This window comes from Atractosteus spatula, chromosome 24 (assembly GCF_055471065.1).
Source record: "Atractosteus spatula isolate fAtrSpa1 chromosome 24, fAtrSpa1.hap1, whole genome shotgun sequence".
In the NCBI taxonomy this organism is placed as follows: domain Eukaryota; kingdom Metazoa; phylum Chordata; class Actinopteri; order Semionotiformes; family Lepisosteidae; genus Atractosteus; species Atractosteus spatula.
The window spans coordinates 14,681,852-14,706,144 of NC_142729.1; the positions used below are offsets into that span (position 1 = coordinate 14,681,852).

A 24,293-nucleotide genomic window follows, 5' to 3' on the forward strand; every position below is an offset into this window, starting at 1 on the left:
CTCTAGGCCTCTCTGAATGGGTGGCATCTTAAAACAAAGGAAAATTCATTCTAATTATCTAGGGGAGGTGGAATCAGGTTAGTTTTGCCCTCTGCTCTGGGTATAAGCTGCTGGTGATTTAGAGAGATCCAGGATGCCTGCAGGACTACAGTCTTTTCAATTTATACCTTAACACCAGTGGCTCTCAGTCCTGGGCCTGGAGGGGCGCCTGCTGGGTTCTGCTCCGGCTGAGCTCAGCCTAGATTATTAAGACTCCCAAGAAGGTACATGGGGTTGATAATTGGCCTCAACCCTTCACTACTTTCACCCCTCTCATTTGGGTGCCCTGTGATGTAAGTAACTAGACCTCAGCACACCACACCCAGTTGTTTTTCCTCGCTGGGGACCGTGGGACAGCCTCGTGCCCACTGGTGCGCGGGACGTCCTTCACCGGCCACTCCCTGGTCTGGACCGAGGCGAGGCGGCGGCCACTGCGTCATCACTCACAGGACCGGAAGAACCCAGGGATCTGTTGCCCTGTATGGACGTGAAACCACAACGCCCCTGCCTGCGGCCCGGCCTTTCTGAAAAAGCAAGGAAACGAGCTGGGAAAAAAAAAAACAAACTCTTTAATTACAGAGATCAGTCAGCCTCACAGGAAGGTGACAGGGGGACAGTCCGGACTGAGGACTGCTGTCTTGGATTAGAGGTTGTATTTATTTAACAACTGCCCATTCTGGCTTCCTTTCTCTTTTATACCTGCCTGATACCCCCTCAGAGCCTCGTCTCTGGCAGACGGGGCGAGGAGAATCAGAAGAATTGAAATCACCTGAAGGCAACAGTAGGAGATCCCAGTCGAGACACCCCCCACTCTATGAAAGCAATACCAAGACAAAAGGTCTGCAGGCGTTCATGTCCCAACGTCCAGCACAGCTCAGGGCTTTACACCAGCGGTGCACGACTCCAGTCGGGGGGGGGGGGGGGGGGCCGGGAGACTACGCTCCACGCCTCCGCGCCTCGTTAAGAAGCTGCACGAGCTCGGCTGGAGCCTTTTCAAAGGCCTCCAAGTGATGGCGACGCATAAGGCGCTGGCGCTGCCCCGCCCCCAGGCCCGCCCCCCCCTCCTGCCCCGCCCACTCCCCGGCGTGTCATGTGACCTCGGCGCCGGTCACTTTGTTGACGACGTGGGAGCGCCGCGGCACGCACTCCAGGTCGAACCGGCTCTCGTAGATGGTGGGCGAGAGCTTCCAGCGGTTGTTGCGGTAGACGCCCAGGTAGGTGTAGACGTCGGGCTTGTAGGAGAGCTGGCACTTGACCCCCGTGGCGCGGATGGCGGCGTCCAGCCTCATGACCTCCTCCTCGTCGGTGAAGGCCCCGTTGTAGGCGCAGATGACGTGCTTGGCGTCGGGGTCGGGGGCGCGGGAGCTGACCTTGGCCGCGCCGATCCTGCCCTCCAGGGTGGCGCGGGCGATGCCCTCCCAGGCGTGGTCCACCTTGAAGCCCGTGTCCAGGTGCATGAGCCACTTGCCCGAGAGCACGCCGCGGTTCAGCGCCAGCTCCCTGACCGCGGCGAAGGTCACGGGCCGCCCGCTGTCCAGCAGCCGCTCCCAGTCCTCCTGCAGGCCGCCGACATCGCCCCTGCTGGGGCAGTGGCACGGGCCGTAGACGGCGATCCAGCCCACGGGGCCCTGGCCGCCCGCGGGGTCGCCGTAGCGGCTCACCTGCGAGGGCCGGTTGCTCTCGAGCCAGCCCTCGAACTCGGCCCGGGGCGTCCGGCGCGAGTCGAACACGTTCCAGGGGTCCATGTCGGCCGCCATGGCCTCGGCGGCGTAGCTCTCCGCCGTGGGGGGGGGCGCCGGCGCCGGCTCCGCGTCCTCGCCGTTCCACTCCCGGACGGGCCCCTCGGCCTCCATCCTCCTCCTCCTCCTCCTCCTCCTCCTCTCTCTCGCTCGCTCTCTCTCTCTCCTTGCGGTCAGCCGGCTGTGAGAGAGGAACAGGGGGGTCAGAAACAGGACCCTAATCCCGCTGCCGCGGACACGGGCGCAAATCACGCCTAGAGAGTCACCCCCCCCCCACTTCAAAGAGCGGAGGTGCTCGTTCAAACACGGGTGTGGCGCCCCCCGGTGGTCACCCGGGAGATTGTGGGAATGCAGTGAAGGGACGTCTCCGTCCTGCAACCCGCCCTCTGCCGCTGGCAGGGACATGCGTGAGGAGGCACCCCCCCCACCCACAGGGAGCACAGAAGGCGTCTCCCAGCTCAGCCCTGACTGCTCTCACTCCGTTCAAGCCATCTTGCTCTCCAGCCCCTTTTTTATACACAACTCCTCCAGTATAAAGGACACTGGGTGACATGGAGAGCATTGCTGCCTGGCAGAGCTGGGGGGGCCCTGGGTTCAATTCCTGATCTGGGGTGCTGTCTGGGTGGAGTTTGCATGTTCTCCCCGTGCTCACATGGCTTTCCTCCCACAGTCCAAAGACACGCTGGTGGGAGAACTGGCTTCTGGGTAAACTGGCCCTGCTGCGTCTGTGTGTCCTGTGATGGACTGGTGTCCTGTCCAGGGTGTAGCCTGCCTTGTGCCGGTTGCATGCTGGGATAGACTCTGGCTCCCCCCACCACCCCTAAACCGAGTGGAAATGCATGAGCGGGTGGGCGGAATTCAAGTTCCCTCTTTACCTTCTTAAATGAAAACTAAAGAGATTCAGTTCCCATTTCAGGTCCGCCGGATTAAAACCCAGATTCTCCCCTCAAAGGAGAGGGGGTCCAGCCACCCACACCCTCTCCATTGCACAGCGGGTCTAATTATTTAATTAGCTGCGTAACACTAATCCGTATAGCCCGGCTCCCGGGTGTGTACAGGTAACTCGAATGAGCCATGAACTGCAAAAGGGGAGAAACATTCTTGTTCACGAAAAACCAATTAACCTCGTTAACCGACAGGCTCGAGTTGGAATCAAGGGCAGAAAGACAGGAGACTCTCCAGCACCTGTGCGCCACTGTGCGAGTGGCGCACAGGTGCTGGAGAGTCTCCTGTCTTTCTGCCCTTGATTCCAACTCGAGCCTGTCGGTTAACGTCCGGCAGACGAGGGGTTTTTCACGATGTGCAGAACGCAGCTGCGCGCGAACAGACCTTCTGTGGCGTCTCCCAGCACCCTCCTGACTTGAAGCTCTTTTACTGAAGGCGTTTTTCTGCAGTCCGCCGGTTCGCATCGCCTGACACACAAAGACGTGACCCGAACCCTCAGCCCTAGAATCACAGGCGAGTCCTTGAAGACCCCCCCCCCACCCGGCTCGGCCCTGTGCCCAGCAGAGACAGGGTCTCCATCATCTCGCATCCTTCATCGGGCTCCTGGGCTGTCTCCTTCAGGAAGACGGGTTCGCTGTCCACGGCGTCCACGGCGTCCACAACATCTATAGCGTCCGCAGTGTCCACAGGGTCCACAACATCTATAGTGTCCACAGGGTCCGCAGCGTCCACAGTGTACACAACATCTATAGCGTCCACAGCGTCCAGTGTCCACAACATCTATAGCGTCCACAATATCCATAGCGTCCACAACATCTATAGTGTCCACAGGGTCCGCAGCGTCCACAGCATACACAACATCTAAAGCGTCCACAGCGTCCACAACATCTATAGCGTCCACAGCGTCCACAACATCCACAGGGTCCACTACGTCTGCAGGGTCCGCAGCGTTCACAGTGTACACAGCATCTATAGCGTCCACAGGGTCCACAGCATCCACGGCATCCACCGTGTCCGCAGCGCGACACCAGCAGGAGGAAACTGAGCTTCGGTCCAGAAGCAGGCTGGCCAACGAGGAGCGTGAAGCCGTTTCGTCGCTGTGATCCCTACTGGACAAACCTGCACGCACTCCAACGCTTTCTGAAATATCTAAAATGTTCGTAGTAAAAAAAAAAGGGGTTCCTTACCAATACACGCTGCTACTTTTACGATTACTAGACGGCTCGTCCGCTGTTTTTTATGCGATATACTGTACGGGTGCACGCTGGGCGTGTTCAGCCGAGACATCTGAAGAAGACTCGACGGCCGAAACGTTGGGCCTCTTTTCCTTTCAGCCTTTAATGAACCTTCTTCACCCGTTCCCATCCAGATGTTGCACCGCCTGCTGCTTCAATTGCCAATAAAATATTAGTCGTCTTCTCCAATTCTGCCCCCCCTACAAAGCCTGGCTCGGCCCGAGTCTAGTTTTTCCCGACCACAGTTTCGCTCGGTCCCGCCCGCCGCCTGAACTTTGAACGCGGGTTCAAAACACACACACACACACAACAAACTCGCTCCCTCACCCCGAGCACGAAAACACGCCGGTTTCCCTCAGAAGAGGCGAGAAACGCTTTCAGTCGGCCGTAAAAAAAAAAAAAGAAATAGTGTTGTGTGCGACTTCAAAGACGGCCGGTTTCTAACTTGTAACGCCCGGACGCAACGCGCATTGATGACCCGTTACTAGTGTATCGCGTTGAAAAACAAAACTCTCTCCCTCCCTCCTTCTCTTCATAACCCCACCACGAACACGCACACGCACACGAGCGGGCCCAACCCACTGCCACACAGCCGCACGGCTTCACCCGAGGGAAACCCACGGCGGATATACCGTACAGGCCGAACATGTCGGAAAGCGAGCTGCGCCATAGCTGGGTCAAACCCCGCACGTCCTGCCCTTAACCCAGACCCGCAGCGTGAACTTCTCTCCCGTGGGCCCGGGCGGTACTCACCGCGTTTTCTCTAGCCGTGTCCCGGGTGCTGTCCGTCCGCTAACCTCCTTCTCGAATCTCCATAATTATATTTTTTGTGGTGGGGGTGGAAAAGGAGGAAATAGCTGTATCTACCGAGTGCGGCTGCCTAATACTCACAGATCCCCGTTTACCGTAACACCGGGTAAACGAGCGCATCCCAATACCGACCGACACTGCTCAGCGAGGCTCTGAAGCGCCACTAGAATTTTTATTTTCTTGGCTTTTTTGTTTTTTCCTTCAGGATTTCCCTATAGGGATCCTGAGGATGAAGTCTGAAACGGACAGGTGAGGGCGACGCCCCTCCAAATGACGGGACTAAATCGATTTTATTTTCCTGTGGTCGAAAAAGCGCGCAGATTCAGTTATCGATATGGGGTTAAACCCCAAACAAGGCTAGGAAAAAAACAACGATTATCCGTCGCTCGGGAGCCGCAGATGATAAGTTTACGCGAGCTCGCCGTTTTAAACGTTTAAACTCGGCGGATGTGGTCTTATGCTTCGAGTCGGATTGTTTAAAACTGTGCTGCAATCCAAAAGCTGTTAAACGTGAGAATCGAGTTCAGACTGTTTATATTATATGTATGTAACCACACTAGGGCTAAATGTACAATCACTGAACTGATTTAACCTTTATTGCCCGTAATGAATTTGGCTTTCGCATCAAGAGCTCATTAACAGCTCATAAACAGAGAACATATGTATGACAATAATAATAATATAATAATAATAAATTATTTTATATAGCGCCTTTAAAGGTGGCTTCTCAAAGCGCTTGATACAATACAGCAACAACACAATCCCATGATACAAAACAACCGGACTGTTGGATTGATTGAAGGAGGATTAATCGACAACTCATTACCAGATACACGATGCGAGAAGTGTTAACATTTAAAAGATTAAAAAAAAAAAAAACTCTTGGTGGACTGGAGTTGTTTCGTGTTTGGCTGATTTAGAGGCTGGCGGTGCACAGGGCGTACAAAACAGAGATTCCGCACGCGAGGCGGGGATCAATAAGAAAATTGATCCGAGGGTCTCATCCAGCTGTGTCTTGAGCGAAGCCGGGGGCATCGGCTTCAACCACAGGGTTGGGCCGGCTTGTTCCCCACCCCCACCACCTTTTGTGTAAAGACGCCCGCCCTTTCGGCCGCGTATGTTTAACACATTTTCCCAAATACGTTATTACACACAATTTCGGGGGGGGGGCGCAACTTGTAAGTTTGCTTGTAAGCGAGCTTGTATACGTGTGTATGTTCCCCCTGAACAGAAAACTCTGAGGTACTTTTTTTTTTTAAAGGCACGACACGCAGGCACACACTACATGGCGTAAAAAAAATATATATATATTCCTTATGAGTCACTAATCTCAAACCGAGCGGTACACACAAGGCCGCGCCGCCTGATCCCTCAAGCCGGAGAGGCGAAGGGAGCGCCGCCCAGTCGCCGGCCCGGCCCAGCCCAGCCCGGCCCTTTTACACCGGTAACTCGGGGGAGTCGGGCAGCTGGACCCTGCGGAAGCCCCAGGACTCCCCAAGAGGAGGCGCTGCTGCCCGGCACCGTCTCGGAAGGGAAAGGGGGGGGGAAATAAAATATATATCAATTTAAAAAAAAAAACAAGAAAAAAAAACCCACCCACGAGAGGCTGAGTACGTTCAAGATGCCGAGTAAAAAAAAGAAGTACAACGCCAGGTTCCCTCCGGTAAGTGTGCTTGGGTTTTATTAAAAGGCAAACAAACTAAAGGAATTACAATAACTGCGGTTCGGGGTTTTTTTTTTTCTCCTCTCTCATCTGTATGAAAGTGAATGGGGAAAGTCGGGCCTGGTCGGCTGTGCCGAAGCCCGGGGCTCGAGTTGCAGGCGGTGACCGAACCTGTCGCGCCTGGTGCAGGGGAGAGAGATTCGGGAAGCGCGGGGGTACAACATCCCGGCAATTTGTTTACCATTCTCGGGAGGTAGATTCGAGAGGCGTTTTTAAACTTTTCCCGGGCCATGGCCTGTTTTATCGTGTCGGTTTGGTTTTAACAGGAAACCGGTTTTTTTTTTCGTGAATTTGTATCTTTTTTTTATGTAACAGTCGGTGGTGTTGTTCGCTGAAAAATCGTCAGAAGTTTCCTTTTCCACGCTGAGCAAGGACGATTTTACACGGGGGCCAGATCCGAGCTAAAAACGAAATCCTGTTGCCACAAGCAAATCTTGAGAAACCTCGGTGGTCTTAGAAGTATTTTGGGTTTTTTTTTTAAAAAAAAAACACCATGTTTCTTAGAGGAGAACCGGGCGGGCGTTTAAATCGAAACCCTGCTCTGTTTGAACCCGTTTTTCAAAGAGATTCAAGCCAAAGAAAACGATGTTAATTCGTTGTGAGTGACTTGTGTTTCGGTTCCTGTCTTCCAAACTTATGCTGGGAGCTCGTCACTGCTGCGCCGCTATCTTAAGGCTAGAAATATGAAGCTGATCCTCTATAATAATGGCCTGAATGGGTATTATCCTCTCTATACAATGGATCTGAGCGGTGCTGTTGCCTTCTAGATCGCTATGAGCTCCGGAGGACCAGCTGTTGTGGTCCTGTAACCACAGGAATGCTTGAGGCTGGTTTAATGATGAGTGTGTGTCTGATATCCCTGACCCATGACTGCTGTTCGTCAGCCCGGGCTGATTCCTGCGTTTTCATAGAGGTAGACAGATGCACTGCAATCAGAGCAATTTACAAATGGCAGGGTCATTTCGGGCTCTCCTAAGTGACTTCCAGTGTTTGTTCAGTCCTGCCTTCCAGAAGTGTGCTGCCCAGGTTAATCTTTCACTAACGTGTGTGTGTGTGTAATAGACTGGTGCCCTCTCTCTAGGATCTGGGTTGGCACAGCTCTTAGCAGGACTTACAGTGACCATGGAGAGGCCTGTAACATCAGCGACCGTGGCTGTAGAGTCGGCGCTGTTGGGATTTTGGGAGGATCGGTCCCTCCAGGGGCGAAACACTGGGAATCGGTTTCAAAGCTGGTCAACTGGAAGCTACTGCCCAGCCCTGAGCGTCAATTACAGTACCACCTTCTCTGCTGTACTGTGCATCTTGGAATGCCCGCCTAGATCAGTTGAGTGATTGGGGGAAAAAAATTGTGGATATTTGAGAAGGTGAATAATGGACACAGTGGCACAGTGACCAGCATTGCTGCCTTGCAGCTCTGGGGGGGGGGGTTCAATTCTGGACCCGGGGTGCTGTCTGTCTGTGTGGAGTCTGCACGTCCTCTCTGTGTTTGCATGGGTTTCCTCCAGGAGCTCCGGTTTCCTCCCGCAGCCCAAAGACATGCTGGTGGGTTAATCGGCTCCTGGTGTGAGTGTATGTCTGTGTCTCTGTGTGTGACTGGCGTCCCGCCCAGGGTGTAGCCTGCCATCTGCCCAGTGCTCGCCGGATAGGCTCCAGCTCTCCCTTGACCCTGTACTGGATGACAGGGGGGATAATTGAGTAATAGACAGGCAGCAAACAGACCCGATTGGACAAAACACTGGTGTGTTACGTTGCAGGAAGTTGGAGTTGTTAGAGGCACAGAAGCAGTAGCTTAATGGCCGAGCTGTTGATCTCCTAGATGTATCTGCTGCTTTTTTCCCTGAAGAAAGCTGAAGGCCCGCAGTCTGAAAGGTGGGCCCTTCTGGCAAAACCGGCAGGAGTTGAGCTCAGGGAAGGAGAGATCGCCGCGGCCGCCGCCTGGCAGCGCTGGGGTCCGAGACACCGCTCAGGAAGGTGCAGCAGTCGGCAGCGCGTCGGGCGAGGCGAGGTTAACAGCAGCCGGGCTCGCTCTGTGGGTGGGGGGGGGGGGGGCTGAGGAAAGTTTAGAGCAGGGAAGCCCGGCTCCGGTCCTCAAAGGCCACTGTCCGGGTTTTCTCGGTCTCTTTAAATCCCCAGCTTCTTGAGAACAAGGGAAGGCTTTTACTTGTCCAGTTAAGCAAATAATGAGTTCAGTCAGGCAATTAAGGGCACAGCTGTAAAGAGCTCCAGAAACCCCCTGTCCCTCCTGGGGGGTCAGTAGGGGTCCCCAACACCAGTCCACCAAGAGTCTCCCCACACGTGTCTGAAGGTTTTCCTTCTAGGCGCTTGAAGGGGAACTGCAGTCCTAATTTCTAAGACCGGGCAGGAAATCTCTGTAACGGAATACATCCATTGAGGGCGCAGAATAACTTTACAAATGTCGAATTCGACACAAAATTGGGAACTTTGTAGCGCTGTAACTTTGAAAGTACCACAAGTCGCCATGCTATTGCAGACCCCTGGTCTGGCCACAGGAGAGAGCGAGAGTTCCCACGAATTGTGGCGTGAAAGCGGCCCTTCCTGCTCACTAGTCCCTGTGCTGACTAGTGTACTGAGATGTGAAGCGGCCCTTCCTGCTCACTAGTCCCTGTGCTGACTAGTGTACTGAGATGTGAAGCGGCCCTTCCTGCTCACTAGTCCCTGTGCTGACTGATGTACTGAGATGTGAAGCGGCCCTTCCTGCTCACTAGTCCCTGTGCTGACTGATGTACTGAGATGTGAAGCGGCCCTTCCTGCTCACTAGTCCCTGTGCTGACTGATGTACTGAGATGTGAAGCGGCCCTTCCTGCTCACTAGTCCCCGTACTGACTAATGTACTGAGATGTGAAGCGGCCCTTCCTGCTCACTAGTCCCTGTGCTGACTGATGTACTGAGATGTGAAGCGGCCCTTCCTGCTCACTAGTCCCCGTGCTGACTGATGTACTGAGATGTACGAGTGAATAAGTACAGGTTGTGCAGCAGACATTTCACTGCAGAAATGTTCCAGCGTGATCCGCAGGCAGAGTTAACCAGTGAGTAGTATTTGCCAGTGAAACCATCTGGAAGAGGAGAGCAGTATTTCTACTGGATTAGAAGAGCTGGATCCACCAGCCTGCTTGTTTACAGGTTCACAGGGCCGCTCCACCTCACCGGAAGTCCTGCTGCTTCGTTCTGAAGCACAGAAACATGGCACTGAGCAGACCTGGAAATTTCCTGTATTCTGTGATGTGGATTGGAGGTTTTACAGGGTACTGTGCACATTTTGTGGTTTGAAATGCGCTCTTCAAGTCCGATTCTTCCTAACCCTGAGATCTAAAAGTAGCCTCGCAGCCCCCCTTCAGTAACCCCGATCAGCCCCTCATTGCCTTCGCCCAATGAGTCCAGCGGAAGAGCAGCTCGCAGTCTCTTCGTGCTGCTGCTGCTGCTGCTGCTGCTGCTGCTGCTGCTCTGCAGGGGACCTCCAACACCTGCACGAGGCGGCAGCGCCCCCTGCTGGAGCCGGAGAACAGCGCGCGCGCCCGCCCGCCCACGCGCGCACCCCCAACTCCTCCAAAACACGGAGCCGCGCCACTTCCGTCACCTCCCCGGGAGACGGGGCCCGGCCGCCTTCCTGGGGCGCGCGCGGCCCTCAGCCTCTCCCCCCCTTCTCCCTTCTCGGCAGGCGCGGATCAAGAAGATCATGCAGACGGACGAGGAGATCGGCAAGGTGGCAGCCGCCGTCCCCGTCATCATCTGTATCCTGAGCGGGAGTGGGGGCCGGCCCGGGACCCGGGGCGCTCGGAGATAAGGGGATCTGTGTCGGTGCTGATCCGGGAGGGTCGGGGAGGAGGGGACTCTTCCCTTGGTTATTGTAGTGTTTGCGCCTGGTGTTTCCCTCAGACTAGAGTAGAGAGCAGAGGACTTGAGTGCCCATGTGGACATGCTTATTCGCCCTGAGCTCTCTGGACAGGCCCAGTACAGCAGATGACACTGCGCAAGGCAGACAGTACATTACTGGCAGCTTCCCACTGGAGCTCCGCAGGTGTGAGCCTGGCCAGTACCTGGAGGGGAAACTCCTGGGAAAGCTGAGGCTGCTGCTGGAAGAGGTGTTAGTGGGGCCAGTAGGGGGCGCTCACCCTGCGGTCCACGTGGGTCCTAATGCCCCAGTATAGTGACGGGGGACACTAGACTGTAAACAGGCGCCGTCCTTTGGATGAGACATCAAACCGAGGTCCTGACTCTCTGTGGTCATTAAAAACCCCAGGGCGTTTCTCGAGAAGAGTAGGGGTGTTACCCCAGTGTCCTGGCCAAATTTCCCCCCTGGCCTTTACCCATCATGGCCTCCTAATAACCCCCCTCTCTGAACTGGCTTCATCACTCTGCTCTCCTCCCCACTGAGAGCTGGGGTGTGGGGAGCGGACTGGCGCCTCACCCAGGTGGGGGTACACACACTGCTGGGGGTGGAGGGGATCCCCATTACCTGTAAAGCGCTTTATAAGTGTAAGCAATTATTATTATTATTATTATTATTATTATTATTATTACAGACATGATAAATAATAACTAGAGCAATACATATTGTGGGAGCAATAAACATGCAGTAGTGAAGGAAAGTAAAAACATGGTAGTCCCTGATAAAAGTGTACAGCGCACTGAGTCTGAGCTACTGCCCAGGCAGCTGTTGGGGACGCACGCTGCAGGGGGGTAGACGCTGTTCTTAAGCCTGGTGCTCTGAGCTTGAATGGGTCGGTACCGCTTGCCAGAGCGCGGGGGGGGGGGGAGAACAGTCTGTATCCGGGCTGGCTGGGATCCTGAATGATGGATCGGGCTTCGTTGCGACAGCAGAGGGTCTGGATCTCGCCAATCGGTGGTCAGTCACATCCCATAATCCTCTGTGCTATTGCCTCATCCCTCTGTAGTGTGTCTTTGTCGTGCACGGTACCACACAGCAGTGATGCCTCTAGTGGGGACACTTTCCATGGTGCTGCGGTCAAAGTTCATGAAGAACTGCCCCCCCCAAACCGCACCGCAGAAAGTGCAGGCGCTGTAAGAAAACAGACCCCCCAACGTGCTGAGGTGGTGCTGGGTCACAGAAACCTCCCAGCATGCCCGGAGAGGTCTCCCAGCAGCACCTGTGACCGCGTCTCCTAGGCTGAGTGACTCTGTCTTCTTCCAGCAGAGAGCTGCAGGTGTATCGAGTTTGCGAAATGCTGCGCAGACGTGTCCGTTCGAAGCTGCCTCTTTTGAAACTTGTGACGCGGTGGGACGTGGGTTTCCCAGGCAGAGAGAGAACGGGACAGTCCCATCCCCAGAGTTCTGTGCCACTTGCAGGTGGTTATCTTGGAACTCACCGCAGTACTGCCCAGCTCCAGTCCTGCAGGACTGCAGTGTCTCCGGGTTTTCCCTTCCACCTCGGCTCTTAATGACTAAACTGTGGTTTCATTGAACCCATCTTCAGCTTAAAGAGCTGGAAAACCTGCTGGAGTTTGGCCCTTGAGGAATGGAGTTGATCGCCAATGGCTTAAGGTTAAAAAAAATAGGTTGCCTGGCTTTCTAACCACAGAACTGGTGCCATTTATTCATTCAGAGCAAACCACAGAAACCTTGCAACATCAAGGGACTTGGTTTCCAGAACCACACCTTGTTTCAGGGATGGGCTACATCAAACAGGGGGTCCCCAGGCCTGCTGCTGGTGACCCCCACAAACCTGCTGGTCTTCAGTCCCTCCCGCCTGCATGAGATCGCTGGGGCCTGACGTGATCTAAGAAGTTGCTGCGTTGGAATAGTTGGCGTCGTGTTTCCAGTCACCTGTCTGGGGTTTAATCTCACTGACAGAACACAACCGTTAAGGCTCCAACAGGTGTAAGAGCTGGGAGCAGACAGGTCAGATCGATCCTAATGTGATAAAGTCAGTGAGGAGGTGTGATTGTGTCGCTGAGGGCTCGGTTCACAAACGCAGGTGTGTCTGGGGGTCACCAGGGCCAGGATTGCGAACCCCCCTGCTATCGCGGGTCGTATTTTGCCAAGCAACTAAGTGTCTCAGACCAGAGGAGAAGAGGGCGGTTCCCGACTGTCTGAACTGCCTTTCTGCCTGCCTGCCTTTGAAGAGGCCCGAGCCCAAGGCGTCAACTGCAGAGGAACAGGCGAAGGTTCATGCCGCTCTTGAGAAGAGGAGAGACGCAACGTTTCGGCTGTGGCGCCCCCTTCAGGCGCGACGCGGCCGAAGTGGTGTGTCTCTTTCCTTTTCCTCTCGGCCTGGGAATTAACCTTCGCCCGTTCCCTGGAGGAGCCCGACGTAGCCCGTCCTCAGAGGAAGGAAGCGCGCGGCTGGTTGTGTCTGAAAGTGAGAGGGCAGTAGGTGTTGTCCCTTGACTCCGGTGCTCAGCCCGGGCTCTCGAGCTCTTCCTGGAATCCCTCCTGACGAAAGCCTGCCAGGTCACGCAGTCCCGGAACGCCAAGACCATGACCACATCGCACCTGTAAGAGCCGCCACTGCCACCCCTCCGCCCGCCCGCTCCCCGGCTCCTGCCCGGCACGCTCTCCGGCGCCGGCGCTGACCCGGTTTGTGTGTGTGTGTGTGTGCGTGTGCATGTGTGTGTCCGGCTCTCAGGAAGCAGTGCATCGAGTTGGAGCAGCAGTTCGACTTCCTGAAGGACCTGGTGGCGGCGGTGCCAGACATGCAGGGAGACGGCGAGGACAACCACGCCGAGGGGGGGGAGAAGGTGTCGCGCAGGTGAGAGGCTGGGGGGGGGGGACTGGGTGTGGGTGGGTAGGTGTGTGATGTGGTGTGGGATGGTGTTTTGAGTGGGTGGGTAAGATTGGGATGGGGTTTGAATGAGTGGGAATAGGTGGGTGGGAGTGGGATGGTGTTTGAGTGAGTGGGAGTGTGATGTTGTGTGGGTGTGTTTGGGTGGATGGGGCGCGTGTCCTCGTGTGCGCTGTGGGTCTGGGCCCCCGTGACGGGGCACGCGTGTCCTCGTGTGCGCTGTGGGTCCTGGGCGAGGGGAGAGCTCTGATGTCGTGCGCGTCTGACGGAGTGACGCCCCTCTCCTTCTCTCGCACCCAGAGGCCGGAAGCCGGGCTCGGGCCGGAAAAACGGGGGCGCCGGCACCAAGGGCAAAGACAAGAAGCAGTCGGGGACGGAGTCTGAGCAGGAGGTGGGTAAAACCTAACGCCCCGGGTTCACCTTGCTGGGGGGGGAGGTTATCGCCTGTAGTTGCACGAGGCTGGTCAGCTTGGGTGCCAGTGCGATGAGGAGTTTCTGGCCCTGTGGTCCACGAGGTCAGGGGGTGTGCAGCCCCGGTTCTGGAGATCCGGAGCGTCTCCTGGCTCACCTACCGGCTTCGGCGGGTCGGGACATTGTGGGAAGAGCTTGGAGGGCTGCGGCTTCCCGGGTCCCGGGTTGTGGACACCTGCATTCGGTCATTTGCTCGCTAGCAAGATTTTTTAATAGACGAGGCGTGTTGTCAGCGTCTCCTTGGAGCTCTCGGGGGGGGGGGGGGGGAGAAGCTTGTTGTCGGCGTCTCCTGGGAGCTCTCGGGGGGGAGAAGCTTGTTGTTGGCGTCTCCTGGGAACTCTCGGGGGGGGGGGGGGGGGGGTGGAGAAGCTTGTTGTTGGCGTTTCCCGGGAGCTCTTGGGGGGGAGGGGAAGAAACTTGTTGTCGGCATCTCCCGGGAGCTCTCAGGGTGGAGGAGGCTTGTTGTCGGCGTCTCCCGGGAGCTCTCGGGGTGGAAGAGGCTTGTTGTTGGCGTCTCCCGGGAGCTCTTGGGGTGGAGGAGGCTTGTTGTCGGCGTCTCCCGGGAGCTCTCAGTGGGGTGGAGGAGGCTTGTTGTCGGCGTCTCCCGGGAGCTCTCGGGGTGGAGGAGGCTTGTTGTCGGCGTCTCCCGGGAGCTCTCGGGGTGGAGGAGGCTTGTTGTTGGCGTCTCCCGGGAGCTCTTGGGGTGGAGGAGGCTTGTTGTCGGCGTCTCCCGGGAGCTCTCAGTGGGGTGGAGGAGGCTTGTTGTCGGCGTCTCCCGGGAGCTCTCGGGGTGGAAGAGGCTTGTTGTTGGCGTCTCCCGGGAGCTCTTGGGGTGGAGGAGGCTTGTTGTCGGCGTCTCCCGGGAGCTCTCAGTGGGGTGGAGGAGGCTTGTTGTCGGCGTCTCCCGGGAGCTCTCGGAGTGGAGGAGGCTTGTTGTCTGCGTCTCCCGGGAGCTCTCAGTGGGGTGGAGGAGGCTTGTTGTCGGCGTCTCCCGGGAGCTCTCAGTGGGGTGGAGGAGGCTTGTTGTCGGCGTCTCCCGGGAGCTCTCTGATGTCCTCTGTTGGTGTTGCCCCCCTGTGGCTGCAGGAGGACTCGGAAGACAGCGAGACGGAAGGCGAGGAGGACGGGTCACAGCCAAGCACAAACCAGCAGCCCGTGGCCAGATTCCAGAGGTGAGGCGCCATCGCCCTGTTTTCTCCTCGGGGGTTTCCGGTGCCCCCTTGATCCGGGAGTGCTTCCCCGCTGTGAGTGCCTGTCCCTTTCCCCTCAAATCCCACTGGGGCTGGGGGCACAGAGAGCCCGGCGCCCCTCATGCAGAATGAAAGGCGCTATATACAAATGCAAATGCACGGATGAGGAGCTCCGGAGTCCCGCGGGCGTTACTGTAGGGATGAGGAGCTCCGGAGTCCCGCGGGTGTCACTGTAGGGATGAGGAGCTCCGGTCCCGGACAGGTAGTTACCTGGATCTGGCTGGCCGTTGCGTCTGCAGGTGTTTCAGGGCTCTTTAAAACGCATTAGCCGAGCTGGAGTGAAACCCTGCAGGCAGGCTGGCTCTTGTGGCCAGGGATGAGCAGAGCTGATCGAAAGGGCAGCCCAGCGGGTGACGGCCCTCCGTCCGCAGAGCCGGCGGGACGGGAGGGGGATCATCCCGGTGGGCGTTGGCGCTGATGGGTTGTTTTTTTTTTGTCTCCTTCCCTTCTCTGCTACATCCCCCCCCCTCCTCCCGCAGCCCGAATCTGGCCCCCTCGTATTTGCACATGGGCACGACGCAGGCAGGCCTGGCGATGCCACTGGGCAACATGATGCCCCCTCCCTCGCTGCTGGGCTCCGCGCCCCCGCCCCAGGAGGATGACGACGACGACGAAGACTACGACTCCTAGCCTCCCTCCTCCTCCTCCTCTCCCTCCCTCCCCCTCCCTCACTCCCTCTGGCCCCTCGCCTCCTGCCCCCCTGCTCCCCCCCCCACACCGGTCCACTTTTTACCTTCGGTTTGTTTTAATTTGTGCCGCGTTTGGGGTGGGAGGCGGGGGGGCGAGCGGCCACAGGCGACGGAGGAGAGCAAGGAGAATCTTTTAGGTTGTATATTATGTGTTTTACCCTTCTTGCGTTGTTTTTGTTTTTTTTTAATTTTATCGTGAAGGAAAAATATTGAGTTCTTTTTTTAAAACGAGTCGTTTCCTTTGAGACACCCCCCCCCCCCCGCCCCCCTCCGGTTTTTGGTCGGGCAGCGCGTCGGGCAGCCTGTTTTAAGGACCCAGCGGATATCAAGATGGCTTCCGGCCTGCTTTGCCTTTGTCTCGTGCTCCGCAGAGGGGGGGGGGGTTGGACGCTTGCTTTGCTGTAGAGAAGATTTTGTGGGGAAGGGAAAAGAAAGAAAGGATGGCACAAGGCTAAGGCTAATTCCCATCAAGCGGATTTCAGGCTTCCTGTGGAAACGGGAAACCGCCAAGCTGGAAATAGCCATACGCCGGTGTGGCCAGGGCTGTGGTGGAGCCGAGCGCTCATGGGTGGTGTGGCAGCCGTTTCTGCGAGATCCTGAATGCGGTCGGCTGCCTCCGTCGATCGGGGGGGGAAACGGGTTTGGCTCCTTAAACGTTGAGAAGCGGGATCCGAAAACGCATGGCGCCTTGGTGGGAGGGGTCCCACGGTCTCCGGGAGCCGGCGTGGCCCCAAGACGAGACCATGCTCCCAACCAGAAAGATGGCCACCAACCGCGTGTTGGGGGGGGGGGGGAGGGTAGGAGCTCGTCAGAAACGCACACAGGCGCCAGAGGGAGAGAGAGGGAGAGAGTGGGCGCGTTTTTTTCCAAATCTGCAGAGGCAGCGCGCGCAGGTTCTCGGATATGTCGGAGGCGGGAGGAGATCCCGGCCCACCGGGAGAGAGAGACACGGGTCAGCCGGAGCTTCCTAGCAGTGTTAACCTGCCGTCAGCAGGCTGGGCTGGCCAGGCAGCGTTCAGCGCTATAAACTTTCACGGGGCGGAGAAAAAAACCGCCTAATCGACCTTTGAGTTTGACTGGGCGGGGCTCCTCTGCTCTTGGGTATCGTTTTCGGGAGGGACGTTGGACGGCGACAGCACGGGGGCGGCGAGACGGGGCACGGCGCTTGAGAAATTCTCGAGTCGTCCAGGTGCGCAGCTGGCCAGCAGACAGGTGTCAGCACGGCTCTTGAGCATTTTCTTCCCAGGAGGTGTGTGGGGTGGGGTGGCATATCCCACTACCGATCTGCGTCAGGATACGGCCGGATAATCTTTTGAGGGGGGGTCTACAGGATGCGGGAGAGAGGGTTGGGGGGGGGGGGAATGGCTTTTTAAAATGGCAAACAAAGGGTTTCAGATCGTCTGGGCCCGTTTTTTTTAACTATAGAAACGGCGATCTGATTTTTACCGCGTGGTGTGAGCGGCGGATCTCGGGGGGTCTCCTCACACAGATCCCAGCCGCCTCGCAGGGCCGCGGATCCCGTTCACGGGCCCAATCGGGCCGGGCCGAGCTCTCCAAGGACCGGGCCTCCTCTGGGGCCACTGGTTTTCCTTTTTTAAAGTTTCGCGGTTTGACTGCCATGTGTGGGTTGATGTTTTTGGTTCAGTAGTGTCATCAAACTAGAAAGGTCCCCGAAACGCTCTGTCCCCCCCCCTCTCGCGGCCCAGCAGGCGATACAGTGTCCGTCGTGGAAAACGCAGGGCCCAAAATATCGTCTGTTCTTGCGCCTAATAAGACTCCAGGCGATAGATCGCTGCCGTGGTGCCGCGTCCCAGGCCTGGCTGCAGCCGAAACGGCAGTCAGTCAGTCTCTCTCTGTGTGAGTTTCCCTGCTGGATCCAGTCGGCCTGGTTCTGGCCCGAACCGGCTGCGGTTCTGAGCCCTCTTGGTCGGACTGCTCCCTCCTGATTTCACCGACAAGGAAGTCTGCCTGTAGGTCTCTTCGTTTTCCCTGGATCAGCTTTGATTTTTTTCAAACTGCACGTCGGTTCGCAAGATGATATGGAGCCGGAGAAGCTGACGCGTTTACCCAATGGTTTTGACATCCCTTATCGACCGGGACCCTGCGCTCCGTTCAGACTACAGTCGGACGAGCGCCGTCCCTCTCGAGCTACAGCTTGGGCTTCAGATGCCTCTCCTGATTTCTCTGCAGCCGGGCAAAAGGCACTTTGATTTCTTTATATTTTTAGACCGAACCTAAAGTTGGCGTGCCCCGGCTGTATCACAGTTCGGCGTTTCCCTGCGACAGACTTAAAAACAAGAAAGACGACGAGAAACAGTTCGACCCAAACGTCCGATTGCATTGCAAGGCCGGGGAGATTAAAGCAGTCGAATCACAGAGGATATTTGACATCCCAGACATTTCAGTATTAAACCTTCTCGTTCTTGCGGCAGGGGGGGACAAAGACACAGCTAGCGTCTAAAATGGGCAGGTGCGCACTGGAGTGACTCTGAGAATTTTCCAAGCCAGGGCCCCGAGCCGTATCGGCTTGACCGCTAGACCACGCTGCGCCATTTTTTTTTTTTTACAACGTCCCACCCCGCCAGACTGGACCACTTCCTGTCCAGGTTGGCGTCTTTTTTTTTAACCTCTCAAACAGGAAGTGTCTTGGCAAGTAGAGCAGAACAGGGCAGGCGTGCCGGAGTCGTCGTCGTCGTTCCGCATCGCTGGAAAAGCCGGAGAGCCAAGACGTCGCGTCTCTCTAAAAGCGGATACCTTCATTATTATTATTTTTTTTTAAGAAAAGGGAAAAAAAAAAATAAGGACACGTGTCAATTTTTATTTTCATTGCCATTTCGGACGGGCCCAGTTCCCCCCTCTCCCATTGTAGGACAAGGAGGCCTGGAACCCGAACAGTTTCTTTCCAGCCTCCTCGGACCGTGGTTCCAAGTTCAGTTCTCCTTTATAAATATTTAATTTTTTTGCTTCCTTTTTAAATGTTTTAATATGTATGACGGCGCGAGAACGTGTTAACCCCCGAGCGGCATCCCAGCTCTTTTGTTTTCGGTGTCCGATCTCTCCAGGTCAAGAGAGGGGAGAAGCTGTTCGTAAAAATCTTTTAACAGTTTTATTTTGTAAGAGTGAAATAAACTTCAGGTTTCATTATAATGTGGCTGTTTGTTCTTGCTGGATTCTTCTGTTTTTTTTTTTCCCTCTTTTCCTGGAAATGAGTTCTGCCCAGCGTACCCTCTCTTGCGGGGGGCGATTCTAGTGTTCGTGACGCCAGTGTCTTGCCCGAGGCCGGGCAAAGGTGTGCTTTTGCAAGGGCTCCTGGGAAGGCTTGTCCTGAAAGGGGGGGGCACGGGCGGTTTAGACCCCCCTCAGCCCGCCAGCGTGTCTCGGGGAGGCGAGAGATTAACAGGACCCCGCAAAACCCCATGGGAAGACCATGCAGACTCCACCCCGGAGGTGTCCCGGACCGTAAGTTATTGGCACTGCTCTGTGCTTGTACCACCGTGAGTTGTGGTTCTCCTTCTCGCGTGTGAATTGAATGCCGGTGGCTGTATCCCCTACCAGTTCACCTGTTGACTGATGCATTTTGGAACGATTTGTGCCCGTTGTCTAAAATGAAAAGGCCTTTTGGCACCACCAAGGCCACTGGTTCTAGCCCAGCTCCCAGTTGCCCAACTGAACCTGTAATAACAGGAATCATTTGAGCAGTTTTGACTGTTTTCAGCTGGTGAACCTGCTAGATTTCACAGTTCCATTTCTTAAAAAACATAACATCCCAGACTTGTGAATGTTCCCCTCAAGAATGCTATGAGTTCAATGAAGGCTTAGCGGTTAATTAAGCTCGTTAGTGAAAGCCAGCGGGTCTGTGGTCCTCCAGGATCCTTCAGCTGAGGCTTAAACGTAAAGACGTGCAGGCACACCTCGGGAAACGCAGAAATGGGAGACACCCGCTCTGGAAACAAGTCTCTCCCCTGGGGATTTAGCACCACCTGCAGGAGAGCAGGTGCCACAGCAGGCAGTGAGAGGAGCACAGGCCTGCGAAACCAGCAGGCCTTTCAATCCACCTCCGAGAATTCGCTCGAGAAGTTTTTGTTTTTTTTATTCTCGTAAAAATGCCTTTCTTTCCGGTAGGTTGCGGGGAGCGGGGGGAGTCGCGTTGAAGTCCCGCCTGTGTTTTTTTCTGGTGTAGCTGGGGCCCGCTGGGCCTAGGTTTCCATGGCGACCGCCTCCCGTGGACCTCCCTGCTGCCCGGCACGACACCTCCTCCTCCTCCTCCTCCTTCAGGCTCCGTCTCCATAGCAACGCCTCGTCCAGGCTGTGAAGTGGCCCTCTGTGGCCCGCCGGGCCTGGCTCTGGGGTTAAACAACACCAGAAAGCACAGGCCGGCTTGAACCACAAATACTACTACTAATAATAATTCCTTACACTTATATAGTGCTTTTCTGGACACTGATGGGTAAAAGGCCAATGGGAAATTTGGCCAGGACACCGGGGTAACACCCCTACTCTTTTCGAGAAACACCCTGGGATTTTTAATGACCACAGAGAGTCAGGACCTCGGTTTGACGTCTCATCTGAAGGACGGCGCCTGTTTACAGTCTAGTGTCCCCGTCACTATACTGGGGCATCAGGACCCACACAGACCACAGGGTGAGCGCCCCCTACTGGCCCCCACTAACACCTCTTCCAGCAGCAGCCTCAGCTTTCCCAGGAGTCTCCCCCTCCAGGTACTGGCCAGGCTCACACCTGCTGAGCTCCAGTGGGGCTGCCAGCGGGGAGCTGCAGGGCGATACAGTTATCGGGGGGGATATAGCTATCGGGGTGATGGAGCTTATAACCTCACTAAACTGTCGGCCTGTGGAGGGAGGCACCATGAACGCCGTCTCACCCCAAGCATTCTTACCCAGAGCAGAATGAGACGTGGACACCAGTGACGATACTGCAGTGACCAGCATGGGCAGAGTTTCACTCTTCTAGACCAGGACAAAAACTGACGCCTTACTGGTTCAATAACTTGCCTTCAGAGAAGGGAGCTCCAGCATTTTGCCAGTTCAAGGTCACTAAGGCGTTTTCAATAGCCTGTGGCACTTTCTAAACCAGCCATTGGAGTTTAGAAGGGCTGTCACTGGTGATGCTACCGAGGGACAGCAGTAAAGCACTCAGTTTCAGATCAATCTGAGCACAGGCAGTGTATTGCGATCAGTGTGATATCAGAAGACCCTCTGACCCTCCCTTGGGCAGTGCAAGCCAATACAGAAACAAAGAAAAAAAGTGTATTACTGATGTTCCTTTCTTGACTCGGGTGATTGTACAGAGCAGGTGGCTGTGGTGTTACACAGACTGGCCTGAACTAACGGATAAACCTCCGATTCCCAACCCTGGCTCTGGAGGAACTTCTGGTTTCTGCTACAGCTGAGTTCTTAATCACAGGCTTATTGATCTCCGTTTTCTATATGGGGGCGTATTGGTAAATTTGCTCCTAAAACGTGCAGTGGGACCTGTAAATGGGTATCAGGCCTGTACTCATTTCAGGGCTGCCTCGCTTGAAGGATGATGAAGAGCTGTTGGACATGTCTGATACAATGCCACTCCCATTGTGGGTGTGTCCAACACAATGCCACTCCCATTGTGGGTGTGTCCAACACCATCCCACTCCCATTGTGGGTGTGTCCAACACCATGTCACTCCCATTGTGGGTGTGTCCAACACCATGCCACTCCCATTGTGGGTGTGTCCAACACCATGCCACTCCCATTGTGGGTGTGTCCAACACCATCCCACTCCCATTGTGGGTGTGTCCAACACAATGCCACTCCCATTGTGGGTGTGTCCAACACCATCCCACTCCCATTGTGGGTGTGTCCAACACAATGTCACTCCCATTGTGGGTGTGTCCAACACCATGCCACTCCCATTGTGGGTGTGTCCAACACCATGCCACTCCCATTGTGGGTGTGTCCAACACCATGCCACTCCCATTGTGGGTGTGTCCAACACCATGTCACTCCCATTGTGGGTGTGTCCAACATATCCCACTCCCATTGTGGGTGTGTCCAATACAGTGATACCACATCAGTGGGTGTGTCAGATATAGTGCCACACCCTCTATGGGTGTGTCTGATAAAGTGCCCCCCCCTCCTCTGTGGGCGTGTCTGATATAGAGACACCCCCCTGTGGGCGTGTCTGATAAAATGCCCCCCCCGTGGGCGTGTCTTATACTTCCAACTGTCTGTTCACCAACTGATCAACACGGAAGAGCTGTTTAGTCAGAATTAATGGCCGGAAAGTTGAAGACAGGCTGTGTAAGGTTCAGCACGATGGTGAAAGTCAGGTCTCTCTGACGCTCAGTAACTGACCAAACCAACAAGTTCCTTAAAAGCAGGCAGGTCAGTGAAGTCCTCGATTAGCCATGGGAGTGGAGCCAGCAGACCCAGCGACCCTCCAGCGCCAGGGCGGGGAGCCAGGGACTTGGGCTGAGGAGTTGCTGACCTGCAGGGTGCGCTCCACTAGCAGGGGCCTCCTGCTGACCCTGTCCAGCATCTCGGCCAGCTCTGCTCTGTACTCCGCGCTCCGTGCCCTCGCCTCTTCCCTAGGCGACAAACAGCACAAGAAGGTGCAGATCCAGCCTTTCCTTTGTCATCTGCTGCCGAGCACCGGGTTTCCCAGCACCATGCCACCCTGTCAGGCTGAATTCACACCCCTGCCTTCACCCCTGGGTGGCCCTTTCACTGTCTTGCACGGCGTCGACCTCTCTGCTTGTCACCACGCTTGTCTTTGACCACCTCCGTCCAGCTGTTCCCGGATTTCTACCCTTTCCCAATCCGGCGTGGCTCCGGCCCTGCCCGCCAGCCATCACGCCAAGACTGACCGTTCTTTGATTTTCACATCCGTGATGTTAACTCCGGACAATCTGCTTTTCCTCGGCTTTGCTGGGTCTCCCATTTGTTCCCCATTCCGCTCAGAGGCAGGGATCGGTTTGAGGTCGTGCCCTGGCACACACCCGGTTTGAAAACATGTCCAGGTGGTTTCAAAGTGGCTCAAATGCGGTCGGCGTGGTGGTGGGGGGAGGGTTGAAAATAAAAACAGCGGATTCCCGGAGCGGTACCTGTAGTGCCTCAGCCTGCTGCGCTGTGTCTGGGCCGAGCTGGGGTGCCGCTGTCCCGCCAGCCACAGGGCCACCCGCCTCCGGAGCCCGGTCCGCAGCGCCGAGCCTTCCTCGCCGGGAGTCATCCCCCCCTCCGCCTCGGCCGCCTCTCGCTCCTCCAGCCTCCTCCTGCGCGGAGGAAACCTGCTTCAATTTCCCTATTTGACCGCTGGGGGTTGAACAGGCCTAGACCAAGCACAGCCCTTTGCTTCAGTGTGTGCCAGTCACTCCCCACCCGGGATCTGAACCCAGAACCCTCCAGGTCTGAGTCCAGAGCCCGTGTAGCTCCTCCACCCTGCTTGCCCGGTCAATGGAAAGTGATGCCGCCCTTGTTCTGGCCCACCCACGACGCCCACCCACCTCACGGTCTCCTTTCTCAGCATGGCCGACTTGGCGTGTCTCAGGGACCTGTCCGAGGTCCCGGCCTGATCCCTCTCCGGCTGCTTCCTGCGGGAGCTCAGCCTTTGGTTTCCCACGTCCTGCTGCCGGGGAGGGCCGTCTGGAACTGGGGGCCGGTCGGTCCGGAAGCCGAAGGGCGGAGGGGCGGTGTGGGGGGCCGCCTTCTCGTCCCGGACCCTGTCAACCCGGCCTCCGGACCGGCGCCGCAGATCACAGAAGTCGGGCAGCACGCGGTTGATGGCGGGCTGGGGGGTTGGGTCCGTGTCCGCTGGTCCGGCTCGTGGGGCGGGGCTCTGCCCAGCAGCCGGTTGTGATGACTTCTCCGGTACCTCCTTCCGGGCGCGCGGCGTGGGCGGGCTCTCCTTCCTCCCCTCCCTGCCCGGGGCGCCTCCTGGGTCGCCCTCCGGCCTGCAGCCCACCAGGAAGGGCGGCTGCAAGCCGAGCAGCAGGGCCCTGCGTTTCTGGTGCAGGACCTCCCTGCGGCGCCCCCTGTCTTCCACCAGCCTCCGGTACGGGGGCAGCCGGGTGCTGTCCGGCACGGGCCTGGCCCGGAAGGGAGCGGGCTGGCCCGTTTCCCCCCGGGCTGCCTGGGGGGGCCCCTTGCGCCGCCGTCTCTCCTCGTCCCGTGACGTTGACGCGACCTTTGGGGTCTCCGCGGGGACTCCGGCCAGGGGGGCAGGGGGCTCCGGGGAGTTGGCGGGGATCCGGGCGGCGGACGGGGGCGTGTAGTCGTCCACGGAGAAGTCCTCCCAGATCCAGTCGAACGGCGGGCCCCTCGGGGCCCGGGGGTCCTCGGCTGGGTCGTCCGCCGCACTGCCCGTCAGGGCTGAGGTCTGGCCCGCTGGGAGCCTGTGCTCGGAGGTGCGCAGTGGCATTCTATAGCAACACACACAGGACCCAGAGAGAGGAGAGGAGATGCAGGCAGTGAACAGGAGCACAACCTGCATTTACTCACTGTACAGTAAAAAAAAACCTCTCTTATCTGTTTTATAGTAAAACGTTTTACGTTGATGTTCCATGAGAGGTGCTATTTAGGACAGTGGTAATTATTATGGCATGGTTAGCACTGCTGCCCAGCAGTGCCGGGGCCCTGGGTTG

The 24,293-nt window shown here is 56.6% G+C and overlaps 2 protein-coding genes across 4 annotated transcripts; one reads left to right on the top strand and one right to left on the bottom strand.

Annotated features, from left to right (window-relative positions):
* Nucleotides 1–337: 337 nt before the first annotated feature.
* On the bottom strand, nt 338–4,869 carry c24h11orf68 (chromosome 24 C11orf68 homolog). 2 transcript variants are annotated; one of them, XM_088904815.1, is made up of 3 exons: nt 4,712–4,866; nt 1,137–1,959; nt 338–563 (listed from the first exon to the last, which is right to left on the bottom strand). In XM_088904815.1, exons 2-3 carry the CDS (start codon nt 1,890–1,892, stop codon nt 483–485), a joined length of 837 nt encoding a protein of 278 aa, XP_088760941.1. In that variant the 5' UTR covers nt 1,893–1,959; nt 4,712–4,866; the 3' UTR covers nt 338–482. The 2 variants fall into 2 exon arrangements, with proteins under 2 accessions (XP_088760941.1, XP_088760942.1); XM_088904816.1 differs by lacking the exon at nt 338–563 and having other exon boundaries at nt 902–1,959; nt 4,712–4,869.
* Nucleotides 4,870–6,121: 1,252 nt separating this feature from the next.
* drap1 (DR1 associated protein 1) lies at nt 6,122–18,808 on the top strand. Of its 2 annotated transcripts, XM_088904818.1 has the most exons (8): nt 6,122–6,431; nt 6,533–6,684; nt 10,168–10,240; nt 12,871–12,964; nt 13,096–13,218; nt 13,552–13,642; nt 14,809–14,894; nt 15,452–18,808. In XM_088904818.1, the coding sequence occupies exons 3-8, from the start codon at nt 10,186–10,188 to the stop codon at nt 15,600–15,602; spliced, it is 600 nt and encodes a 199-aa protein (XP_088760944.1). In that variant the 5' UTR covers nt 6,122–6,431; nt 6,533–6,684; nt 10,168–10,185; the 3' UTR covers nt 15,603–18,808. The 2 variants fall into 2 exon arrangements, with proteins under 2 accessions (XP_088760944.1, XP_088760943.1); XM_088904817.1 differs by lacking the exon at nt 6,533–6,684.
* Nucleotides 18,809–24,293: the final 5,485 nt, after the last annotated feature.